The 22,742-nt window shown below is 47.5% G+C and overlaps 1 protein-coding gene across 1 annotated transcript in view; it reads left to right on the top strand.

Moving 5' to 3' along the window:
* Positions 1–22,742, top strand: part of SH3PXD2B (SH3 and PX domains 2B) — a 123,674-nt gene that overhangs the window by 93,884 nt on the left and 7,048 nt on the right. Inside the window, exons 9-12 of the mRNA XM_070357423.1 lie at positions 4,001–4,118; positions 7,151–7,377; positions 8,975–9,024; positions 9,896–10,021. Coding sequence (XP_070213524.1) covers positions 4,001–4,118; positions 7,151–7,377; positions 8,975–9,024; positions 9,896–10,021 — 521 coding nt within the window. The remainder of the gene's footprint in view (positions 1–4,000; positions 4,119–7,150; positions 7,378–8,974; positions 9,025–9,895; positions 10,022–22,742) is intronic.

Here is a 22,742-nt window from a genome sequence, read left to right as displayed (position 1 = left end):
ATGCATTTTTTTTGCTCTGTGTTTGCAGGGCCACCAGGCTCTAGGGGCGGGGCTAATGAAGAAAAAGTACAAAAACCAACTCAGCTTAAAGATAGTGGTGTGCTGCCTGGAAACTATAGCTCTCTTAGACAGTTAATGATGCCCACCATGGGGCGTGTCTCTGTAAAGGACTGATTATTATCCCCATTTTACAGATGGGAAAACAGTCTCAGAAAGGTAGAAACACTGGCTCGGGATCACACAGCTAGAAGATGGGAGAGGGACCACATTTTCCTAAGGGTCTGTACATTTTTTCCCTCTGCCATGAGGATTTCTCTTAGGGCCTCTTCATAATCATGCTGGGAATAGCACTGTGTCTCCTGGGTGGCTCTTCACTCAAGTTCAGGGCTAATACTGAGGAATTTGGTCCTTCTGAGACAGCTAGGGCTTGGCAGAGACACAGAATTAATTGCTCCTAAGTGGGAGCACGTGCTTGGTGCTGCCTTTGCCTCAAGACCCTGGAAGTGCTTTCTTCTCACCTCTTCCTTCTGCCCTTCACCTCCACATGCTGCCCGACCAGTCTCTTGGAGGTACTGGTCTCTGCCCCAGCCCGCGGGTCGCCGCCGGACACTGGGGGACTTGTATGCCATCAGCTGGCGTCAAGGTGCCTACCTTGGAGTTTTCCTCCCCATTCGGTGTTCAGAACCGGATCCTGCATCTGCATGCATCCCCCTGCTCCAGGACTGCCTGTGCCTGTTGCACGTGAAAAATGGTGATCTGGTCTGTACCATGTGTGTGTCGGCATGTATGCTTGGGAGGAGGGAGCCTGGGGTGTTTCTCGACCTGGGGCCCTAAAATTTCCCAGGTTAGAAAATGATACCTAGAGGTGTAGGTGCTAAAATTAATGAACAAAATAAAAATCCTTTTCCTAAGGTTGTGTTATGTTGCAGAGACAAAACTATCAAAGCCAACTGTATTTTATATCAAATCAAAAGCAAAATATTTAAAAAATAAAGCAAAAATATAAAAGCAAGAAAAGTTAAATGTAAAAAACAAGTCAAATTTATTGCAAGAAGGATAAAGATCATTTTATTCTAAAATAAAATAAAGTAAAAATAAATGATTCCCAGAGGCCTCTATAATGTTGATCCAGTGATCTGTTCCCTGTATCTGGCACATCTGAGTGACAAGAGTAAAGAAACTCATGTCACACCAGCTTAAGCAAAAGGGAAGCGTGTTGACTCAGGTCGCTGAAAACTCTAGGTAGAGGCACCTTCAAGCATGGCTGGATTCGGGAGCTTGAAAACATCTGTCGACTGAAGAAAAATGCACAACCTAACAGCTATGAGTTAAGTTTTATTCAGGCACCTTACTGAGGACTGTAGCCTGGGAGACAGCCTCTCAGATAGATCTGAGGCACCGCCCCCAAAGAGGTAAGGGAGGAGCCAGGATATATAGGGGAGTTTTGTCTGAAAAAAAACAAAACATGTAGTCTAACATTGAAAGATTACTGCTAATCACAAAAGGCAAACATCTTAAGTTAATGGTTTTCGTGCTTTTCTATGAGTGGAAAGATGCAAGAGTCTGGACTCATTGAAATTACTCCTTTGATATGTACCTTATCTATCTTGGGCCAGTACCCAGAGCAAAGAATGCTTCCTGTTTTTATACATCTGAATTACCCTCAGGGTGCACTCTTGGGGGTGGCTGCAGTGGCTGATGGCTTGATGGTGGGCATCATTCTTTGTTTACTGGCTTGGCAGGTAACATTTCCTTTCCACCTGCCCTTGGCACCTGAGACTCATGCTTGCCACCCTCAGCTCCATTCTCTGCCCTGCTGGAACCATTCTCTCATGGTGATGGTAGTTACAGGCACTCTTTGGGGACACCCACCAAAGAACATGCTTCTCCTTCAACACAGTCCCAGGATTTGATTCCAGCTGAGCCAGCTGGGTCATGTGCCATCCCTAAACTAATCACAGTGGCCAGTCACTTTGGACCCTCCCTTTAGGTGCTGGCGAGGGCAGCCTCACCCAAACATGTGGCTGGAGGCCGGCGGTGCCACCAGGGGAAGGGCAGATGGATGGTAAGCAGGTGGTGTCACCACCATGCAGTCCACAAGGTCTCCCGCCTTCAGCTTTGTTAGGGGTCACTGGACTTTCGATGGAGTCCAGAAAGGGCCTCTGGGTGCTAGAGAACCCCTAGGAGTTTGGAGCCCGTAGTAATGACCCTATTTATTCTGGGGCCCAGGCAGTGCCCTTCTCACCTAGCCAGACAGAACTTCTCTGCCTCCACGGGGTTGGATTCCCCGCGGCAGCCCTCACAGCCTGCATCCGTGAGTGAGGAGAACCGCTGACTCTGCTGTACACAGGATGTGTGGCGTTTGAGTCAGCTCAGCCCCCGCCGCGCAGGTCAGGGGGCTAGATCAATAAATAAATAAACGCCCTGTGTGTTTTCCGCCTCCCTCTGCACCAGCTGGGCAGGCCACAGGCAGCCCGTGGTGTTTTCCCCGACACACTCACCATCAGCATCGGTGCACAGCTGGCTCGGTGACTCCCTGGGGTCTGGAATGTAACTGAAACAGGAAGGCCCTCTTCCCCTGCTCACTGTCTCCCCTGGGACTCTCATCTGTTATCTGTTTCAGCAGTCACTGCCCGCAGTGCCGGGGGTGGGAGCTGTGCCCTTGCTCTGGGGAGGGCCCCGTCTGAGGAGGACAGTGAACAGCCTTCCAGCAGGGCCTGCAGGGCAGTGGGAGTGACCCTGCTGGAGGCAATTCTCTTGGCTCTGGGGGTAAGGGAGCCGGGATCCACCGAGACGGGGATGGAAAGCACCCCGGTGACATTAATAAAAACAGAAGCAGGCAATCTTTTCATGATACATATCTCAAACCGTTACGTTGTACACACGAAACTAACACAGTGTTAGGTGTCAATTATATCTCAATTAAAAAATAATTTTTTAATAAAACTTAAGCTTCAGGCTGGAGAAGGCACTGGCGACCCACTCCAGTACTCTTGCCTGGAAACTCCCATGGATGGAGGAGCCTGGTAGGCTGCAGTCCATGGGGTTGCTAAGAGTCAGACACGACCGAGCGACTTCACTTTCACTTCTCACTTTCATTCATTGGAGAAGGCAATGGCAACCCACTCCAGTGTTCTTGCCTGGAGAATCCCAGGGACCTGGGAGCCTGGTGGGCTGCCATCTATGGAGTCACACAGAGTCGGACACGACTGACGTGACTTAGCAGCAAGCTGCAGGCATGGTTGGATCCAGGGACTTGAAAATAAATGAAAAGTGGAAATCAGCTACCAGCTAGGTAATGAAAAATGGCTATCTCCTCCGTGATACTGATTCAACCCCAAACCATATGCTGCCAAGTCCAGCTTGTTCCTGACCCCTCCACCAACAAGGACTGCAGAGGAACTACCACAAGGGTTTAACACCGGTCCTCTACCCCAGCATGAGCAAGGTGACTCCCACCAGGCCTTCAGGACTTATTCATTTACTAAACCTTGGCTATTTTACTGAATAGTTCCGAAATATTCCCAGTGCTAGAGATAGAGGAATGAACAAGACAGACTCAAATCCTGCCTTTCTGGAACTCTTTATTCTATCTGGGGAAAGAGAGATGAAGCATAATAGATAAATAAATAATCTGGTATGTTAGAAGGTTGTTCCTGTTAAGTAGGGTGAGGGTGCCCTGGATCTGGGTATTACATAAGGCACGTTCAAGGAAGGTGACCTTGAGGCACAGATTGGAGGAAGGTGAGTGCGATGTGTGATGCTGAGGGATTTCTGAGGACCTGCCCTTTGTCCTGTGTCTTGTTGCTGCTTGACCAGGGTCATCCAGGGCTAAGTGAGGGTCACTGGGGCATGGTGGGGGACTGGGGGAAGGATGGTGCACAGAAGCCTCTGGAAGAAAGCCTTCCCTGCAAGGGCATCTCAGGATCACAGCCTTGGCCATCAACATTCCAAGCTTACAGCATCCTTGACTTACCCCAGCATACCTTTGTCCCCACAGAAGAGAAGTACACAGTCATCTACCCCTACACAGCCCGTGACCAAGATGAAATGAACCTGGAGAGAGGAGCCGTGGTGGAGGTCATCCAGAAAAACCTGGAAGGCTGGTGGAAGATCAGGTACCCTCTGCAGCTGGGTGGGTTTCAGGCCACGTGGACTCCAGCTGCACAGATGTCTGTAAACGATTGCAGAGGAGATGAGGCTTCAGCCTGAGCCATAGAAGGACACTTCTCCTCTGTGCTATTTGGCGTCCTTCCATACCCATATCCTTCTCTAAAAAGCCATAGTAAGCAAAACTGTCTCTGAACACACTGAACCACAGATAGCAATAACCCCATTGAGCAAGACTGGTCTTCACCTCCAGGTGTGTCTCATAATGAGTAACTGGAGGCTGAAGCTGCTGTGTGGGAGTGATTTCCTACTCCAGCCCCACTCTGAGAGCAACAGGGTGGGTAACACCACATGGACTGTAGCCCGTCCTAAAGCTCATCATTTGCCGTCGTCTCTGCGAGTCTGGTGGAGACCGGCATTTCCAACACTTTGTTACAGTTCTTTCATCTATGTGATGGAATCAAAAGCTCATCGGTAGGTAAGGTGGCCAGTTCATCCTGCTGTGCTTGGGACTTTCCTAGTTTTAGTAATAAGAGTCCTGGGAACTCCCTCCTTGATTACTCTGGTGGGCAGGCGGCAACCTCAGGAGTTTTAGGCAAGAGAGGAAGTCTGGGGGCCCTACCCCCTGGTGTCTGTGCCTTGGTGTGAGGCAAGACACTGGGGCCAGTCACCGGGGCTGAGTGTGTGACGCTTCATTCATTGAGCCAACCTACACCAGAATCTATTCTGGGCCAAGCTGTATTGTGAAAACTGGGGACTCAACAGTGAGAAAGACACAATAGTTTACACCCTCAGGCGTGGAAGACAGACTCGGACACACATACAGGGCAGGGCAGTGAGTGAGTGCAGGAGGAATGCATAGGGGACTTTGGAGCCCAGAAGACAGCTCCTCAGCCTGGGAGTCAAGAAGGCTTCCTTAGAGTCAGGACCTCAGAACTGAGGTATGAAGGCGTATTTAGGACAGTGATGGGCTTCCCTGGTGGTTCAGACAGTGAAGAATCTGCCTGCAATGTAGGAGACCCAGATTCGATCCCTGGATGGAGAAGAAGGGAATGCCTACCCACTGCAGTATTCTTGCTGGGAGAATCCCATGGACAGAGGAGGCTGGTGGGCTACAGTCCATGGGGTTGCAAAGAGCTGGACACACTGAGCCACTAACACTTCAGCATACGCTTACAATGACAGTGGCGGCTCACATGTCTTGAGTGTGTTTTATCTTGTGATATAACAAATTATCCCCAAACCAAGTGGCTGTGGAATGCAGGTGGCTTGACTGGGCTCAGGCTCCCTCACGGGGCGGCAGTGGGATGCTGCCGTGGTCATCAGGAGCTTTGAGCGAAGCTGGAAAGTGACGGAGCCAGGATGTGAACCTGTACCTTTCCGACCCCAGAGCCCACTCAGCAGTGCCTCCAGATGATGAACTGTCTCATGGTGATGCCTGCATTGTGTGGCGCCCAGCATTTTCCAGCTGGCACGAGATTTAGTCCTTCTCAAAGGGTGTTTTAAGGTTGATAGACACCAAAATCTGCAGATTTCTGTCTCCTTATAAGTTTGCTTCTAGTTAAAAAGGACCCTTTTTATTGAAACACAGTGCTGTTTAACACTTAAAGTGATTCTTGACGAGAGATGGCCCTGCTCTGTGCAATCTCCAGTCCATTAGGCTTATTCCCCAAAGGTCTGGGCACCTGTTTTGTGGTTCAGACTAGTGGTCTGCTGGCAAATGTTTCACAGCCAGTCCCAGAAGGAAAAAGTGCTCTTGAGTTGTGGTGTTTGCCAGTTTCCATGGTGTACGTCATCCCTCCGGGGTAGATTTCAGGCTTCCACTGTGATTGTGCTAAACGTGGAGCTGGGAAGGGACATGAACAGTTGGTTCTCACGAGCTACCTTCTGCACACCTGTGGTTCCCCAATCAGCCCCTCCGGTAATGCTATTCAACCACACTCCATCATGCAGAGAATTAAATGATTGTTACACTTGTTGAATTCCCTTTGGAATTCAGTGAGCTGGGCTCTTAGGGTGTCAGTCATTCTGGAGTTCAGTGACCCTTGGTTACCCTAGAACCAGCCCCCGACCTGCTCCAGTCCCATCTGAACACATTTTAATCTGCTTGTGACTGGAGCCCCACCCCGCCTATACCAGGCTTTGTACCAGCAGCTGTGGCTGCTGGGAAGAGGCTGCAGAGCAGAGGTGAACAGCACAGACAGGTGCCAGCTGTCTAGGGCTGAACCCACTCCTGCCACCCACCCCCACCAGATTGGATGGATGAAATGCATCAATGGCTATAAAGTGCTTGAAACAGGACTGACACGGCGTGGTGTGCTTCAGTGGCGGTTCCCATCGCTGTTGTCACTGCAGTGGTGACTGTGGGATGTGTGAGGACTGAGCAGAGCTCCGTGGCCGCTCACTCCTGCCAGTTCTGTCGACAGTTTGTCCACTGTCCCCTTTTTCTTCATTCAGCTCACGGGCAGTGAGGCCCACGCAGAGATGAATCGCCTGTGATCTCCACCCCCAGGACCTCACATTCTAAGTGGGGAAACAAGACCATCACTGCCAAGTGTCACTGTGCATTTTAGATGGGATGCTGTTGTGTGGGCAAGACCACCGGGGCACTGTGGAAGGAGGCTCAGGAAAGCCTTGAGAGGGCACCTTAAGCAGAGCTGGGATGATAGAGAGGAGGATGATAGAGAATGGGCTTTCCAGGCAGAGGGTCTCCCAGAGCAGGAGCTTGGGGCAAGAGGGTGAGAGATAGTGGAGCATTTGCAAGACTGCAGGCTACATGGGGTGGGTGGGATGTGGAGGTTGCTGTGAGAGCCAAGGCCAGGAAGGCAAGGAGAGGCCAGACTGGGGAGGCCTTGAATGCCCAGCTAGGGGCTTAGGCTTCAGCAGGAGGCAGCAAGCAGTGTGCCAGCCTCTGGCCCTGGGCAATGATGGTCCATCGTTCCTACCATCTGGGGCCAGAAGGGAGTTTCACTGTAGAAGCTCGGCTTCTTCCCATGGGCCTGGCAGAGCAGGCTGGACGACATCTTTCCCCTCCTCCCAGGTACCAGGGCAAAGAGGGCTGGGCCCCAGCCTCCTACCTGAGGAAGAGCAGCGGGGAACCCTTACCCCCAAAGCTGGCCCCTGGCTCACCCACCCACGTGGGCGTCCTGGAGCTCGACGGCGTCTCCCGGCAGCAGAACTCGGTGGGCCGAGAGAAGGAGCTGCTTAACAACCAGAGGGATGGCCGGTTGGAGGGCCGCCCTGTGCCCGACGGTGACATCAGGCAGAGTAAGTGGCACCCACCTGGCTCCCAGAGTCACGGCAGGCTCTGTGTCCAGAGCTGCTCACAGGCTGTCGCTATCCCTCACCCTCACAGCAGCCCTGTGGCCCTCCATCCTGTAGATAAGAAAATGGGCTCACAGCCCCAGGTCACTTGTTTCCAGATCATCCCACCAGCAAGTTACAGAACCTGAGTGGAGAAATGTGGCTCTCCTACTCAAGCTGTGGTTTTTCCACTGTCTCATGATAATCACCAGACCTCCTGTTTCTCAAGCCCCTACCGTGTGCCAGGAATGTTATAATCAGTCTTACTAATCCTTCATAACAAACTTTGTAGGACTCACTGCTTTTGTTTTACAGGTTAGGAAGCAGAGACATGAAGTGGTTTGTCCAAAACCACCCAGATAGTGAACAGTGGGACTTGAACCCACAGCCTTCTGACTCAAGGGCCAGTGTTCTCTCTGCAGGGCCTCATTTCTGAGCCTGGGGAAGAAAAAATGGACCCTTGTGTTGGGTTTACTCCAAAGATAGTTCTTTACTTAGCTTGCTTTTCAGAACTTTGTTGTATATATTTTACGACTGAATGTTCCCAGCACACCTGAGAGTAGATTGTCTGGCCACATCCCATTGGCCAGACTTAGAGGATGAGATGGTTGGATGGCATCACTTACTCGATGGACATGAGTTTGAGCAAGCTACAGGAGTTGGTGATGGACAGGGAAGCCTCGTGTGCTGCAGTCCATGGGGTCACAAAGAGTCAGACACCACTGAGCAACCGAACTGAATGAATTCAGTCCCGTGCCATTAGCTAGCTGCAAGGGAGTCTGGGAAATGTCATCTTTATGTAGGCAGTCAAGTGTCTGGCTAAAATTCTGTTGCTATTTATTCTAATAAGAGACAGAGGAAATGGGTATTTAAGAGTTTAGCAGTCTTCCCCACACCCCAACTGACAAACCACCCCTCTGTGTAGACTCAAACTAAATCAGCTCTGGCAGCATGTGGGGTGCCTTCCTCAATAGTCTGCCTTTAGCCAGGAGCATTGGCCCACTGCAGAGTCATCCTCTTCCTGACCCAGAGCAGGAGCAGCCCAATTTCAGAGGAAAAACCCCTGAAGTCATCAATCCAGGTTTGTTTGGCTCTGTTTATGCATTATTTAATTTGGGTTTGCTCCAGAGCAAACAAAGACAGGGGCAGTAACATTAATGCGTCCCTGCCACGTGCCAAGAGGCAAGCCTGTACTGCTGACTTTCATCTCCACCAGTACCTCCAGGAGGCAGGCATTATCCCCACTCCTCAGAAGAGGGCTGCATGGTTCAAAGTCACATAACTTGTTGCCTCCCACCTCACATTACACTTGTTGCCTTTCCTGGAAGGCTTTCCGTCGCTCCAGGACTCAGAAGCATCCCATTGCTAATAGAGAGTCCTGGACCCAATCTTCGTGGCCCCGCCCCCATCAGGCTTCTCCCACAGGAAGGGTCACAGCTGCTCCCTGACGCTTGTACAAAACATGATACCTCATCTCCTGCAGGAGAGGTTGGATCTGTCATGGTGTCCACCTCAGGGATTATGTTCATCGTTTGTGAAACAAGATCTTGTCTCTTTATAGGATCACCCAAGATGAGGCAGAGACCCCCTCCTCGCCGGGATATGACCATAGTAAGTGGACCCTTGCAACTGGGGAGCCAGCCCCCGACCTAGGACTGGACCCCAACACTCACCTCGCGCTTTCCAAGGATGGGTTCTTTTACACAGCAGCCTTGTGAAGCTAATCCCATTGACAGGTGGAAGAGCTCGGGTCCAGGGAGATCGCACAGTTGGCCTGTGGCTTTGTGACAGTTAGGCCTGGTGTGTGCTCTCTGCCTCCTGAGCGCACTCTGCGTTGTCGTAAATGAGTCTTCTCCAATAAGGTGACTTAAGACTGAAACAGAATGAGGGACACATTTCTCTTTTGGTGCCATTCTGGCATTTTACTCTCATATTCCATTTTTAATTCTTAGGTACCTCTTTAAGCAATACCGTGAAAAACGGGCCTCTCGTTTTTAGTGTCTGCCATCTACGGAGCACCTACTGGGTGCTAGGCAGTGTGCTCATGTTTCACTACGTGAAGTCATCGAATGCTCAGGGTGACCCCACCAGGTAGATCCTGTTATTATCCCCATTTTACAGGAGATGGAACTGAGGCTCTCAGGAGGGGATGGGCTTTGCCCAAAGTCACACCAGTGTGTCTGACTTGGAAACCTGTGTTCATTTCACAACCCTCGCTATTTCTTAGGTTCAGAGAGTATTGTCTTGCACCTGATTTTCATGACTGTGGGCAAATGTCCCAGGTTTTTTCTTATCACCCTAAAGCTGAAGGGTTTATCTAGAAGATTGATAGTCATTGATCCCCTTTGTTTTGTCCCTTAGAATCCAAATGGGCCCACCAGCACCCCTTTAAGGGTGATTGTGTGCCCCTGTCCCTTAGCCCCTCATTCAGCACTGGGGAATGGAGTTATATTGGATTTAACACTGTGTTTAATTGTACCAGCCTCGAGGTCTCAACCTGCCCAAGCCTCCCATCCCACCTCAAGTGGAGGAAGAGTATTACACCATTGCCGAATTCCAGACGACCATCCCTGATGGCATCAGCTTCCAGGCGGGCCTCAAGGTTGAAGTGAGTAGACCTGGTGTTCTTTTGCCTACTTGTGATTCTTTTTCTTTCTCAATTTTTTTTTTTTGGAGTGTAGTTGACTTGCAATGTTGTGTTAATTTCTGTGGTACCAAAAAGTGATTTGGGTTTATTGGGTTGGCCAAAAAGTTTGTTCGGGTTTTTGATAACATCTTACAGAAAAACCTGAACAAACTTTTTAACCAACCCAAAACTTACATATATTTTCTTTTTCATGTTCTTTACCATATGGTTTATCACAGGATATTGAATATAGTTCCCTGTGCTATCCAGTAGAGCCCTGTTGTTTATCCATACTGTATGTAGTACTTTGTATCTGCTGACCCCAAACTCCCAATTCATCCTTCCTTCTACTCGCCCTTCCCCTTAGCAACCACAAGTCGGTTCTCTATGTCTGTGAGTCTATTTCTATTTCGTAGATGAGTTTATTTATGTCATATTTTAGATTCCACGCATAAGTGATATCATACCGTATTTGTTTTTCTCTTTCTGACTTACTTCACTTAGTGCAATAATTCTGTGCCATCCATGCTGCTGCAGTTGGCATTCATTATTTATGAGTGAGTGGTACTCCATTGCATCTCTACATGCACACACTGTATCTTTATCATCTGTCACTCATGTGTCAGTGAGAGGCACTCCATTTTATCTCTGTGTGTGCGCACACTGTATCTTTATCATCTGTCACTCATCTGTTAGTGAGTGGCACTCCATTGTATCTCTGTGTGTGCACACACTGTATCTTTTTCATCTGTCATTCATCTGTCAGTGAGAGGCACTCCATTGTATCTCTGTGTGTGCACACACTGTATCTTTTTCATCTGGCTCTCATCTGTCAGTGAGAGGCACTCCATTGTATCTCTGTGTGTGCACACACTGTATCTTTATCATCTGTCAGTCATCTGTCAGTGAGTGGCACTCCATTGTATCTCTGTGTGTGCACACACTGTATCTTTATGATCTGTCAGTGAGAGGCACTCCATTGTATCTCTGTGTGTGCACACACTGTATCATCTGTCAGTGAGTGGTACTCCATTGTATCTCTGTGTGTGCACACACTGTGTCTTTATCATCTGTCAGTCATCTGTCAGTGAGAGGCACTCCATTGTATCTCTGTGTGTGCACACCCTGTTTCATCTGTCAGTGAGTGGTACTCCATTGTATCTCTGTGTGTGCACACACTGTGTCTTTATCATCTGTCAGTCATCTGTCAGTGAGAGGCACTCCATTGTATCTCTATGTGTGCACACACTGTATCTTTATCATCTGTCAATCATCTGTCAGTGAGTGGTACTCCATTGTATCTCTGTGTGCACACACTGTGTCTTTATCATCTGTCAGTCATCTGTCAGTGAGAGGCACTCCATTGTATCTCTATGTGTGCACACACTGTATCATCTGTCAGTGAGTGGTACTCCATTGTATCTCTGTGTGCACACACTGTATCTTTATCATCTGGCACTCATCTGTCAGTGAGAGGCACTCCATTGTATCTCTGTGTGTGCACACACTGTATCATCTGTCAGTGAGTGGTACTCCATTGTATCTCTGTGTGTGCACACACTGTGTCTTTATCATCTGTCAGTCATCTGTCAGTGAGAGGCACTCCATTGTATCTCTATGTGTGCACACACTGTATCATCTGTCAGTGAGTGGTACTCCATTGTATCTCTGTGTGTGCACACACTGTGTCTTTATCATCTGTCAGTCATCTGTCAGTGAGAGGCACTCCATTGTATCTCTGTGTGTGCACACACTGTATCATCTGTCAGTGAGTGGTACTCCATTGTATCTCTGTGTGCACACACTGTATCTTTATCATCTGTCATTCATCTGTCAGTGAGAGGCACTCCATTGTATCTCTGTGTGTGCACACACTGTATCTTTATCATCTGTCAATCATCTGTCAGTGAGTGGTACTCCATTGTATCTCTGTGTGTGCACACACTGTATCTTTATCATCTGGCACTCATCTGTCAGTGAGTGGCACTCCATTGTATCTCTGTGCGCACACTGTATCTTTATCATCTGTCACTCATCTGTCAGTGAGTGGCACTCCACTGTGTCTCTGTGTGTGCACACACTGTATCTTTATCATCTGGCACTCATCTGTCAGTGAGTGGTACTCCATTGTATCTCTGTGTGCACACACTGTATCTTTATCATCTGTCATTCATCTGTCAGTGAGAGGCACTCCATTGTATCTCTGTGTGTGCACACACTGTATCTTTATCATCTGGCACTCATCTGTCAGTGAGTGGTACTCCATTGTATCTCTGTGTGCACACACTGTATCTTTATCATCTGTCAGTGGACCTGTAGGTTGTCTCTACCCGTTGGCTGTTCATAGTGCTGCAGTGAACACTGAGGTGCTTATCTGTTTGAGTTAGAGGTCTCCCTGGATATGTACCCAGAAGCGGGATTGCTAAATCATTTGGCAGGTCTACTGGTTTTGTGAGGAATTTCCTTACTGTTTTCTCATGGCTGCACCAATCTATATTCCCACCAACAGTGTGGGAGGGTTCCCTTTTCTCCACAGCCTCTCCAGCATTTGTTATTGTAGATTTGTAGATTTTTTTTAATGATGGCTATTCTGACCCATGTGAAGTGATATTTCATTTTCGTTTTGATTTGCATTTCTCTAATAATTAGTGATAGTGTGCACCTTTTCATGTGCCTGTTGGCCATCTCTGTGTCTTCTTTGGAGAAATGTCTGTTTAGGTCTTCTGCCCGTTTTTCAGTTAGCCTGTTTGCTTTTTGTTGTTGAGTTGAATGAGCTGTTTATTTATTTTAGGAATTGAGCCTTGTCAGTTGCATCATATATAAATATTTTTTCCCAGTCTGTGGGCTTTTCCTTTAGTTCACGGTTTCCTTTGCTGTATACAAGCTTGTTCTACTTGGGATTCTTGGTATAGCCACCATCTTCTACTTCTGCATTTTTAAAATTTTGGTAACAGCTTTATTGAGATATAATTCACATACCATACAAGTCAGTGATTTAAGGTATAAAATTCAGTGGTTTTTTAGTATAGTTAGAAAGTTGTGCAACCATCACCATAATCAACGTGAGAGCAGTTCATCACCCACATAAGAAGCCCTGTGCACATTAGCAGTCCCTCTCCATTTCTCCTCATTCCCTCTCAGTGCCCCTGCCCCAGCCTCAGGTAACCACTTCTCTGTTTTCTGTGCCCAGAGACTTATCAATTTTGGACTTTTCATATGCGTGGAATCATATACTTTGCAGCCTTTGTGACTGACCTGTATTCTGTTTTGATCACCTCCTTCCCTACTTGCCTCTTCTCTCTCTTATTTTTTCTTCTCTCCCATTTCTCTTCTCTTTCTCATGGGGTTAGAGCTTGAACGGAAGTCCATAAGTAACGGAGAAGCAGTTAGGTGCCAGCCACAGCACTCAGCACCTTGCAGGCTGTGTCTCCCTTAATCATATTATCATTTATTCTTATGAGGCAGGAATGGTTCAATCCCTGTTTTTCAGATGAGGAAGTTGTGGCTCAGAAAAAAGGTGCTATTCAAAGTCACACAGCCAAAAGGTGACAGAGTCAGGATTTGAACCCTTGTCTGTCTCCGGATTAGAACCAGACGTATTGACAGCCTGCTGGTTATCTGCCCAGTATTTGAGGATCTCAGGAGGATGGAGACCGTATCTGTTTTTTTACTTCTGTAACCCCAGAGCTAGCACAGTGCCTGGCACATGGTGGATTTGCAATAAATGTTGTTAAATCAATGAAAATCCATCTCCCCGCTAGCCTCCTGCTAATACCCAGAAAACCAGGGAATGTTTTCCTCTTCATTCTCGCCTCTAACCCTGTCTGGTCCGCAGTAGGTACTCAGAGAGCCATTCCTTTGTGAATGCACATTGGAATGAATGACAGGTACAGAGAGTGAACAGATGATTATGAGCCAGTACATGAGTGTGGTGTGTGTCCTAAGCGTCTTTTTTTTGGCCATGCTGGGGCTTCCCTATGCCACGTGGGCTTCTCTAGTTGCCATGTGTGGGCTTAGTTGCCCCACAGCATATGACATCTTAGTTCCCCAACCAGAGACAGAACCCATGTCCCCTGCCTTGGAAAGCTGATCTTTTTTTTTTTCTTCTTTAACTTCTTATTTTATATTGGGGTGTTGCTGATGCTGAAGCTGGAGCTCCAGTACTTTGGCCACCTGATGCAAAGTTCCGACTCACTGGAAAAGACCCTGATGCTGGAAAAGATTGAGGGCAGGAGGGGAAGGGGGAGACAGAGGATGAGATGGTTGGATGGCATCATTGACTCCATGGACATAAGTCTGAGCAAACTGTGGGAGATGGTGAAGGACAGAGAAGCCTGGTGTGCTGCAGTCCATGGGGTCACAAAGAATAGAGTCAGACAGGACCGAGCGACTGAACACCACCACAGTTGATTAACAAACAATGCTGTGACAGTTTCAGGTTAACAGTCAAGGGACTCAGCAGTACATATGCATGTATCCACTCTCCCCCAAACTTCCCTCCCATCCAGGCTTGGAAGGTGGATTCTTAACCACTAGACCACCAGGAAGTCCCCTAAGGGTCTTCAGTCCCTTTTCTAGACCTCTGAAGCACCCACCATTTTTCCCCAGCTCCAACTCTGCCTGCCTCCCTCTGTCTTCCTCTCGCGTCCCGGGACAGTGGCCTGGTGAGCCCTGGAGGAGCTGCTTCCCGTGCCTCACCCAAGCTGCTTTACGCCCTGTGCTCTTCAGTCCATGCAGGCATCAGAGGGGCTGTCTGAAGTGGTATTTAAAGAACCTGAGTTGAAGCCTCTCAAACTTATTTTTATAAAATTCAAATCCCAATTCTCACAGAGAAACTGAGGGGACAGTAGAAGTACCTCCAAGACTCTAAAAGGGTCTTTATCTGCTCCTATTATTTTTCTCCCAATCTGTTCTTACTAACTTCAAGTCCACAGAGCAAATTCTCAAGATATCCTGCTTGGGTTTCAAGATAAATTCTATGTCCACTTCTCCCATTTTGCTGTTGTAAAACATGTACTGATGTTCTGGTGTGAAACATACGCCTGTTCCTTAACATCGTTCCACATCAAGGGCTGTTCCTCCTCCCACTACTGATCAGCCTTATTTTCACTGCTTTCGTCTGAACCCTTGCCCCACCTCTCTTGCTCTCTCTGCCTTTTGTTGTTCAGTCACCAAGTCATGTCTGAGTCTCTGTGACCCCATGGACTGCAGCACGCTAGGCTTCCCTATCCCTCTCTGCCTTTAACCTAGCTCTTAGCCCACTACCTGCTTTCTCGTGGAAAGCACTCAAGGCCGTTCTTTGAATGGAACTTGGCATATCAAAATCCAACTTATTCTTCATATCCCTGCCTCATCTGGGAAGCCTCCCTGGGTTCACAATGGTGTCCCTTCTCTACCCTTTGGTAGTTTCTGTGGGTTTGTATGGGGTTCCCAAGTGGCTCAGTGGTAAAGAATCCGCCTGCCGACACGGAGGCATGGGTTTGATCCCTGGGTTGGGAAGATCCCCTGGAGGAGGAAATGGCAACCCACTCCAGTATTCTTGCCTGAAAGGTTCCATGGACGAGGAGCCTGGCAGGCTGCAGTCCATAGCGTTGCAAACACACACGTATGCACGATGGGTCCATACATTTCAGTCCTTAACTGAGGGCAGGCCCTTATCTGTGTCCAGAATGCTTTCTTGTTTTAATCCTATTTTTGGCTGTGCTGGGTCTCTGTTGTTGCACACGGGCTTTCTCTAGTTGCAGCAAGCAGGGAATCTTCCCAGACCAGGGGTCAAACCTGTGTCTCCTTCATTGGTGGGAGGATCCTTAACCGCTGGACCACCAGGGACGTCCCATAATGCTTTCCTGGCATTATGATGAGTGAATGTTATCCTCCCCCATTCTTCAGGGATTGACTTTTGAATTCCGGTCGTCTTCCCTTGGCGTGCTGAACAGATTATTCCATTCTCTTCTTGCGTCGACCGTTGCTAGCCAGGTGCTGCTATCACCTGTTCCTTGTTCTTTCTCATTAGCTGTCATTCCTCTGATTTTCTCAGGAGCTCCTCACTGTCTTTAAAATGCTGGCATTTCTCTACAGCATGTCTAGGTACCTTTCTTTATTTTTATCCTGATCAGTATATGGTGGATCTTTCCAATTGTAGGACTAGGAGATCTACCTATAAAATTTCCCACTTGTACGTAATTAAATATTGACTATCTTTGCTCTTTTTATTCTTCCCCTCTGGAATGGTTATGAAACGGTATGAGAACTCCATGTCGCTTAACTTTCCGTTTTTTCATTTTCGTCACTTTGTTCTGCATTCCTGGCGTATTCTGCTTCATCTTTTAGTCCATTAATTGTTTTTTTTTTTTAAACAATTCAGTCTCTTTATTATTTTATTTCAGCAATTATCATTTTTATTTCCAAAAGCTCTTACCAATTCTTTTTCATAGTTACCTGTTCATGTTTCACAATAGCCTATTCTTTCATGATTTCTATACTGTTCTTTATCTAAGAATATTAAATGTGTTACTGTTCATGATCTCTTTCCTCAATGTTAAATCCTTTGCAGTGGTGTTGGTATTTATTTCAGTTCTTTTCATGGTGTTAGTACTTGGGCTGTACAAAAAGAGGCGACAGACAGTCAAAAGCCCAGCTGGGGAGTATCTCCAGGGGCTGGTTGACTTCCAGTGGCTTCAGGGCCAGATTAGAGACGATGAGCAGTGTCATGTCTCTGACCCAAGCTTACCTTTCCACTGTTTCCACTTGTGAGCAATCACTTCGTTCTCTCCACCTGCTTTACAGAAACGGAGTGGAGGGCACAGAGGGGTCAACCAGCGTGGTTGCTTCTGCCCTGGTATCACGGGTAATCAATCCCCGGTGACTTCCCCCCGGACCTCACTACTCCCAGATTCCACCTCCTGGAAGCCTGGCAGGCCGTTTGCGGCAGAACTCCCGTAGCATTCCTGGGCCACTGACCCCACTTACAGCTTCCATCCATTAGTGATTCCTCACAATTCCTGGTCCACCGACTTCTTGTCTGCCTCCTTCTGAGCTTGGCTTTGTGTTCGTTTATTCATTTCCTGGCTTTATTGCACTAAAAGAAAACTGCTGTTCATTCCATCTCCCATCTTGAAACCAGAAGTCCGCTTTGCAAATTATAAAAGTGTTTTGCTTTTTTCCCCAAGAGTGCTGAAAACCATGATAAAACCTTTTCCTTTAAGACGAGGAGTTTCCAGGATTTTGTGCAAACACACACCACTGTTTGAGCATGCCAGCTAACAGGACATTTGCTGATAAGTACCAGCACTCATTGGCTTAGAACGTTACAAAATCCACCAGGGAATCCCAGACACTGTGCTGATGCTGAGGGCTGACTGTGTGCCATAGGTAGTGAGTGGATCCCTGGGGTTTTCTGGGGAGCTGGGGAGTCTCCCTTCAAGGCCCCAACCCCACTTCAAGCAGACCCATTCCCCTTTCTTGTTTCTGGCTTTTATCCTGTCTGCTTTTGCTCAAGCTGAGCCAATAAATAGCTCACATAGCCAGCATTCTTTTCCAGAAGCACAAATGTAACCCATCCTTGAAACTTCTCTGCTTTATTGTTCTATGATGTTGGCATAGGTTCTGGGAGTGGTGACTTGAAGGACTCAGGTGAGAAATAGTTGTCTCTGAAGTTTTTGGTTTAACCAGGTAGTCTTCTCTTAACATGATAAACACTGTTATCCTTTGTTTTCTTCTCTTTCAGTTTTGCTTCCTGGTTCAATTCAACACCATCTTAGTTTCAGAATTCATTAATGGAAGCACAGCATTCTAGCAGTGTAGCTACAGGAATAGCTTAGTTCTTTGTGTGGTCTATGTATCTTCAAGACATGTTTAACTAGTGATGATATGATGATACAGGCACTTGTCTGTGCCAGATCCCTTATATCCTGGATAACTAATCTTCACAGAAGTCCCAAGAGGTTGATGATATGTTTAGCCCATTTTATACATGTGTTTGAGACAAAGAGAGGTTAGGTAAATGTCCAAAGTTACATATCTAGGAAGTGGTGGAGGTAGGATTTGAGCTTAGATCTCTCCTGTTTGAAAGTCCATGCTCTTTTCTTTCATCTCCATTCTTGTGATTTTGCATTTGCTTTTACAAGCCAACCTTGGAGATACCGCAGGTTCAGTTCCAGATTACCACTATAAAGCCAAATTACAATAAAGCGAGTCACGTGAATGTTTTGGTTTCCCAGTGCATATAAAAATCGTGTTGGAATTCCCTGGTGCTCCAGTGGTTAGGGCTGTATGCTTCCACTTCAGGGACTGTGGGTTCAGTCCCTAGTCAGGGAACTAAGATTCCACATGCCAAACAGCAGAGCCAAAAAAAAAATGTTATGTTGACACTACACTGTAGTCCATTAAGCATTATGTCTAAAAAAAAATGTGCAGACTTTAATTTTAAAAACACTTAATTGCTTAAAATAATGTTACCAGCCATCTGAAACTTCAGTGAGTCATAATCTTCTTGTAACAATGACACCAAAGATCACTGATCACAGATCACCATTACTTATATGATAACAATGAAAGAGTTTGAAATATGATGTTGTTCAGTCACTAAGTCCTGTCAGACTCTTTGCAGCCCCATGGACTTCAGCCCCCCAGGCTCCTCTGTCCTTCACCATCTCCCTGAGTTTGCTCAAATTCATGTCCATTGAGTCAATGATGCTATCTAACTATCTCATCCTCTGCTGTCCCCTTCTCCTTTTGCCTTCAGTCTTTCCCAGCATCAGGGTCTTCTCCATGAATTAGCTATTGGCATCAGGAGGCCATAGCATTGGAGCCTCACTTTCAGCATCAGTCCTTCCAATGAATATTCAGGGTGATTTCCTTTCAGATAAACTGGTTTGACCTTCTTGCAGTCCAAGCAATTCTGAAGATCCTCTCCAGCACCACAATTTGAAAGCACCAATTCCTTGGCACTCAGTCTTCTTTATGGTCCAACTCTCACATCCATACATGACTACTGGAAAAACCATGGCTTTTACTAGGTGGACCTTTGTTAGCAAAGTGATGTCTCTGCTTTTTAATATGCTGTCTAGGTTGGTCATAGCTTTCCTTCCAAAGAACATACGTCTTTTAATTTCATGGCTGCAGTCACTGTCCACAGTGATTTTGGAGGCCAAGAGAAAATCTTTCACTGCGTCCATTTGTTCCCTGTTTGCCATGAAATGATGGGACTGGATGTCATCATCTTCATTTTTTAAATGTTGAATTTTAATAAGCTTTTTCACTCTCCTCTTTCACCCTCATCAAGAGACTCTTTAGTTCCTCTTCACTTTCTGCCATTAGAGTGGTATCATCTACATACCTGAGGTTGTTGATGTCTCTTCCAGCAATCTTGATTCCAGCTTGTGCTTCATCTAGCTCAGCATTTTGCATGATGTACTACTGCTAAGTCACTTCAGTCGTGTTTGACTCTGTGTGACCCCATAGACGGCAGCCCACCAGGCTCCCCCGTCCCTGGGATTCTCCAGGGAAGAACACTGGAGTGGGTTGCCATTTCCTTCTCCAATGCAGGAAAGTGAAAAGTGAAAGTGAAGTCGCTCAGTCATGTCCGACTCTTAGCCACCCCATGGACTGCAGCCTACCAGGCTCCTCCTTCCATGGGATTTTCCAGGCAAAGTACTGGAGTGGGGTGCTATTGCCTTCTCTGATGATGTACTCTGCATATAAATTAAATAAGCAGAGTGACAGTATACAACCTTGTCATACTCCTTTCCCAATTTTGAACCAGTCAGTTGTCCCATATTCAGTTTTAACTGTTGTTTCTTGACCTGCATACAGAATTCTCAGGAAACAGATAAGGTGGTCTGGTGTTCCCATCTCTTTAAGAGTTTTCCAATTTGTTGTGATCCACACAGTCAAAGGCTTCCCTGACGGCTCACTGGGTAAATAATCCACCTGTAATGCAGGAGACACAGGAGTCGTGGGTTTGAACCCTGGGTCAGGAAGATCCCTTGGAGGAGGAAATGGCAACCCAGTCCAGTATCCTTGCCTGAAAACTCCATGGACAGAGAAGCCTGGTGGACTACAGTCCAAAGGGTGGCAGAGAGGCAGACAGGACCGAGCAACTAAACACAGGCACACACAACAAGTACGCAGTCGAAGACTTCAGCATAATCATTGAAAAAGAAGTGGATGTTTTTCTGGAATTCCCTAGCTTTCCCTGTGATCCAAGGAGTGTTGGCAAATTGATCTTTGGTTCTTCTGCCTTTTGTAAACCCAGCTTGTACATCTGGAAGTTCTCGCATACAGATGAAGCCTAGCCTGAAGGATTTTGAGCATAACCTTGCTAGCATCTGAGATAAGTGCAATTGCACAGTAGTTTGAACATTCTTTGGCATTGCACTTCTTTGGGATTGGAATGAAAACTGACCTTTTCCAGTCCTGTAGTGAGAATGGCCAAAATGTGACAGGAAGATATGAAGGGAGCAACTGCTGTTGAAAAAATGGCACCAGTAGACTTGCTCAATGCAGGGTTGCCACAGACCTTCAATTTGTTTAAAAAAAAAAAATGCAGTATCTGTAGAGCACAATTGAGTGAAGCACAAGAAAACAAGGTATGTCTGTATTCACAGTAGCTCATAGCTTCTCTCTAGTAAGTGAAAACTACCATACGTGATGATTAAGAACACAGATACACAGGGACTTCCTGGTGGTCCAGGGGGCCTGGGTTCCACCCCTGGTCAGGGAACTAGACCCCACAGGCCGCAACTAAGCGTTCACATGCTGCATCCTGCACGCCACGACTAAGACTCCGTGCAGTCAAATAAATAAATAAAAGTAAATTCTAGAAAAGGATAAATTAAAATTACCTTTTAACAACAACAAAACTAAAAAGAACAAAAATGTTTAGAGCTTCCGCCACGGTACATGGTAGAGTGTAAGCTCAGCAAACCCTCCCTGATGTATTAGTTTGATTGCTGTTCTGTTTTCATTCGCTTATGTACATACTTAGAGTTTAAATTTATGGATGTGCCAGCAATGACTTGTACACCAAGAATCACCTGTAATCATCACCAGAGCTAGCATGTGTTGGTAAGATGCTGGCCACCTGCACATAAGAGACTTCCATTTCTCATTACCCTTTCCTGGAGAGACTCCAATGGGACGTGTTAAATATCTGCCTGCCACGTGCCTGCTGCGCTCCCAGTGCTCTCCCCTGAAGTTGAATTACTAGTAGGTAGCATTTGCCCTCCTTTACCAAGCGCTGCTGCACATTCCCTTCTGTGGTCATCATGGAAACCCTGCTCGTGGGCATGATTGTTCTTCCCCTCCTCTCTGTTTTGTGGCATGGCGTCTCAGGCCCGGGCCTGAGCGGGGCTGTTCAGGCGGCCAGAACCAAGCCCAGCCTCTGCTCCTGCGCTGGGTCTGTGGCTGCCCTTCCTCTGTGGTCTGGGCAGCAGAGCGCAACAGCAGAACTGCACCCACAGCCCTCTGCCTCAGGGGTTTCTCACCTCAGGCACCATTTCCCTCCCCCCGCCCCAAGCAGGGTCCACTTTCCAGGGCAGGGCTGGGTTGTGGTAAAGACCCAGGCTCTGGAGCCTGCTCCCCAGCCTTAGACTCCCACCTCCACCCCTGATATTCCGTGTGAGCCTCTGTGAGTCCTTCAGCTCTCATGGGGCTCAGCTCTGCAAGTGGACAATGGCGTGAAAATCCCTGTCTTCTCGGGTGGCTGTAATGATTAGTCAGCTCTCCTGTGCACAGAGCCTGCTGACGTATTGCTGTGTATTCGTTTGCCCTCGCTGCCCTCACCAAAGACCACAGACTGGTTGGTTTAAACAGCAGAGGTGTATTTTCTCATATTCTTAAGGCTGGATGTTCAAGGTCAAGGTGTCAGGTTTAGCCTCTTCTTGGTTCACAGCCGGTCACTTCCCTGGGTTCACACGTGGTCTCCCCTCACGCTGGATGTTCTGTGTCCTAATCTCCTCTTAAAAGGATAACAATTCACAACCCCACCCCAACGACCCTGTTTTAACCTAATTACCTCTTTAAAAGCTCTGTTTTCAAATATAGTCACGGTCTAAGGTAGGGAGGTTAGGGCTTAGTGTGTGAATGCGGGGCGGGGGTGGGAGGCGCCTCAATGCAGCCCATAATATCGAGCATGTACATTTTTCACCCATGTGAATTCAGCCACATGGTTCTAAACAAAAAGGAGACAGGAAACATAAGATCTTAAATAATATGAGTGATTCTACCCACCATTCCAGTCAATAAGCCAGTCAATGAGCCTGTGTCCCAGAGGGATAGAGAGATGAGAGGGGGTCTGTTAAACTTCCATCAGCATCAGTTCCCCTGTATCCAAACAGGAGCGGGTGTGACTCCCACAGTTAACGATGCACGTTTTTCATACACCATGCCTGTAAACACCAGCCAGCATCTTTGTCTGGTGCTCAACCAAAGGAGCAATGATCAAGGCTAGTTTGGGCTGTACTGGGGGTTTGTCTTGAACCACTTCAGAATTTTAGCAGACGCTGCTGGTGGACTGCCCTGCATCCCCGCCCCCTGACTGCTTCCCACCCCCTATGCTCGCCTGAGCGCACCACCCCGAAAGGGGGGAGGTTAATGTCCAGGCGGTGGGAGGACTAGGAGTCAGGAGGTCAGTGTCCCCACCCCGTGTCTGATTCTGCACTGTCTCTCATAGGGTCCTGTTGAATTAAGCCCCGCTGGCCTA

This window comes from Bos mutus, chromosome 20 (assembly GCF_027580195.1).
Source record: "Bos mutus isolate GX-2022 chromosome 20, NWIPB_WYAK_1.1, whole genome shotgun sequence".
NCBI classification, from domain to species: Eukaryota; Metazoa; Chordata; class Mammalia; order Artiodactyla; family Bovidae; genus Bos; species Bos mutus.
Note: the sequence above shows the minus strand (reverse complement) of the source record. Positions and strands in the feature narration are given on the sequence as shown.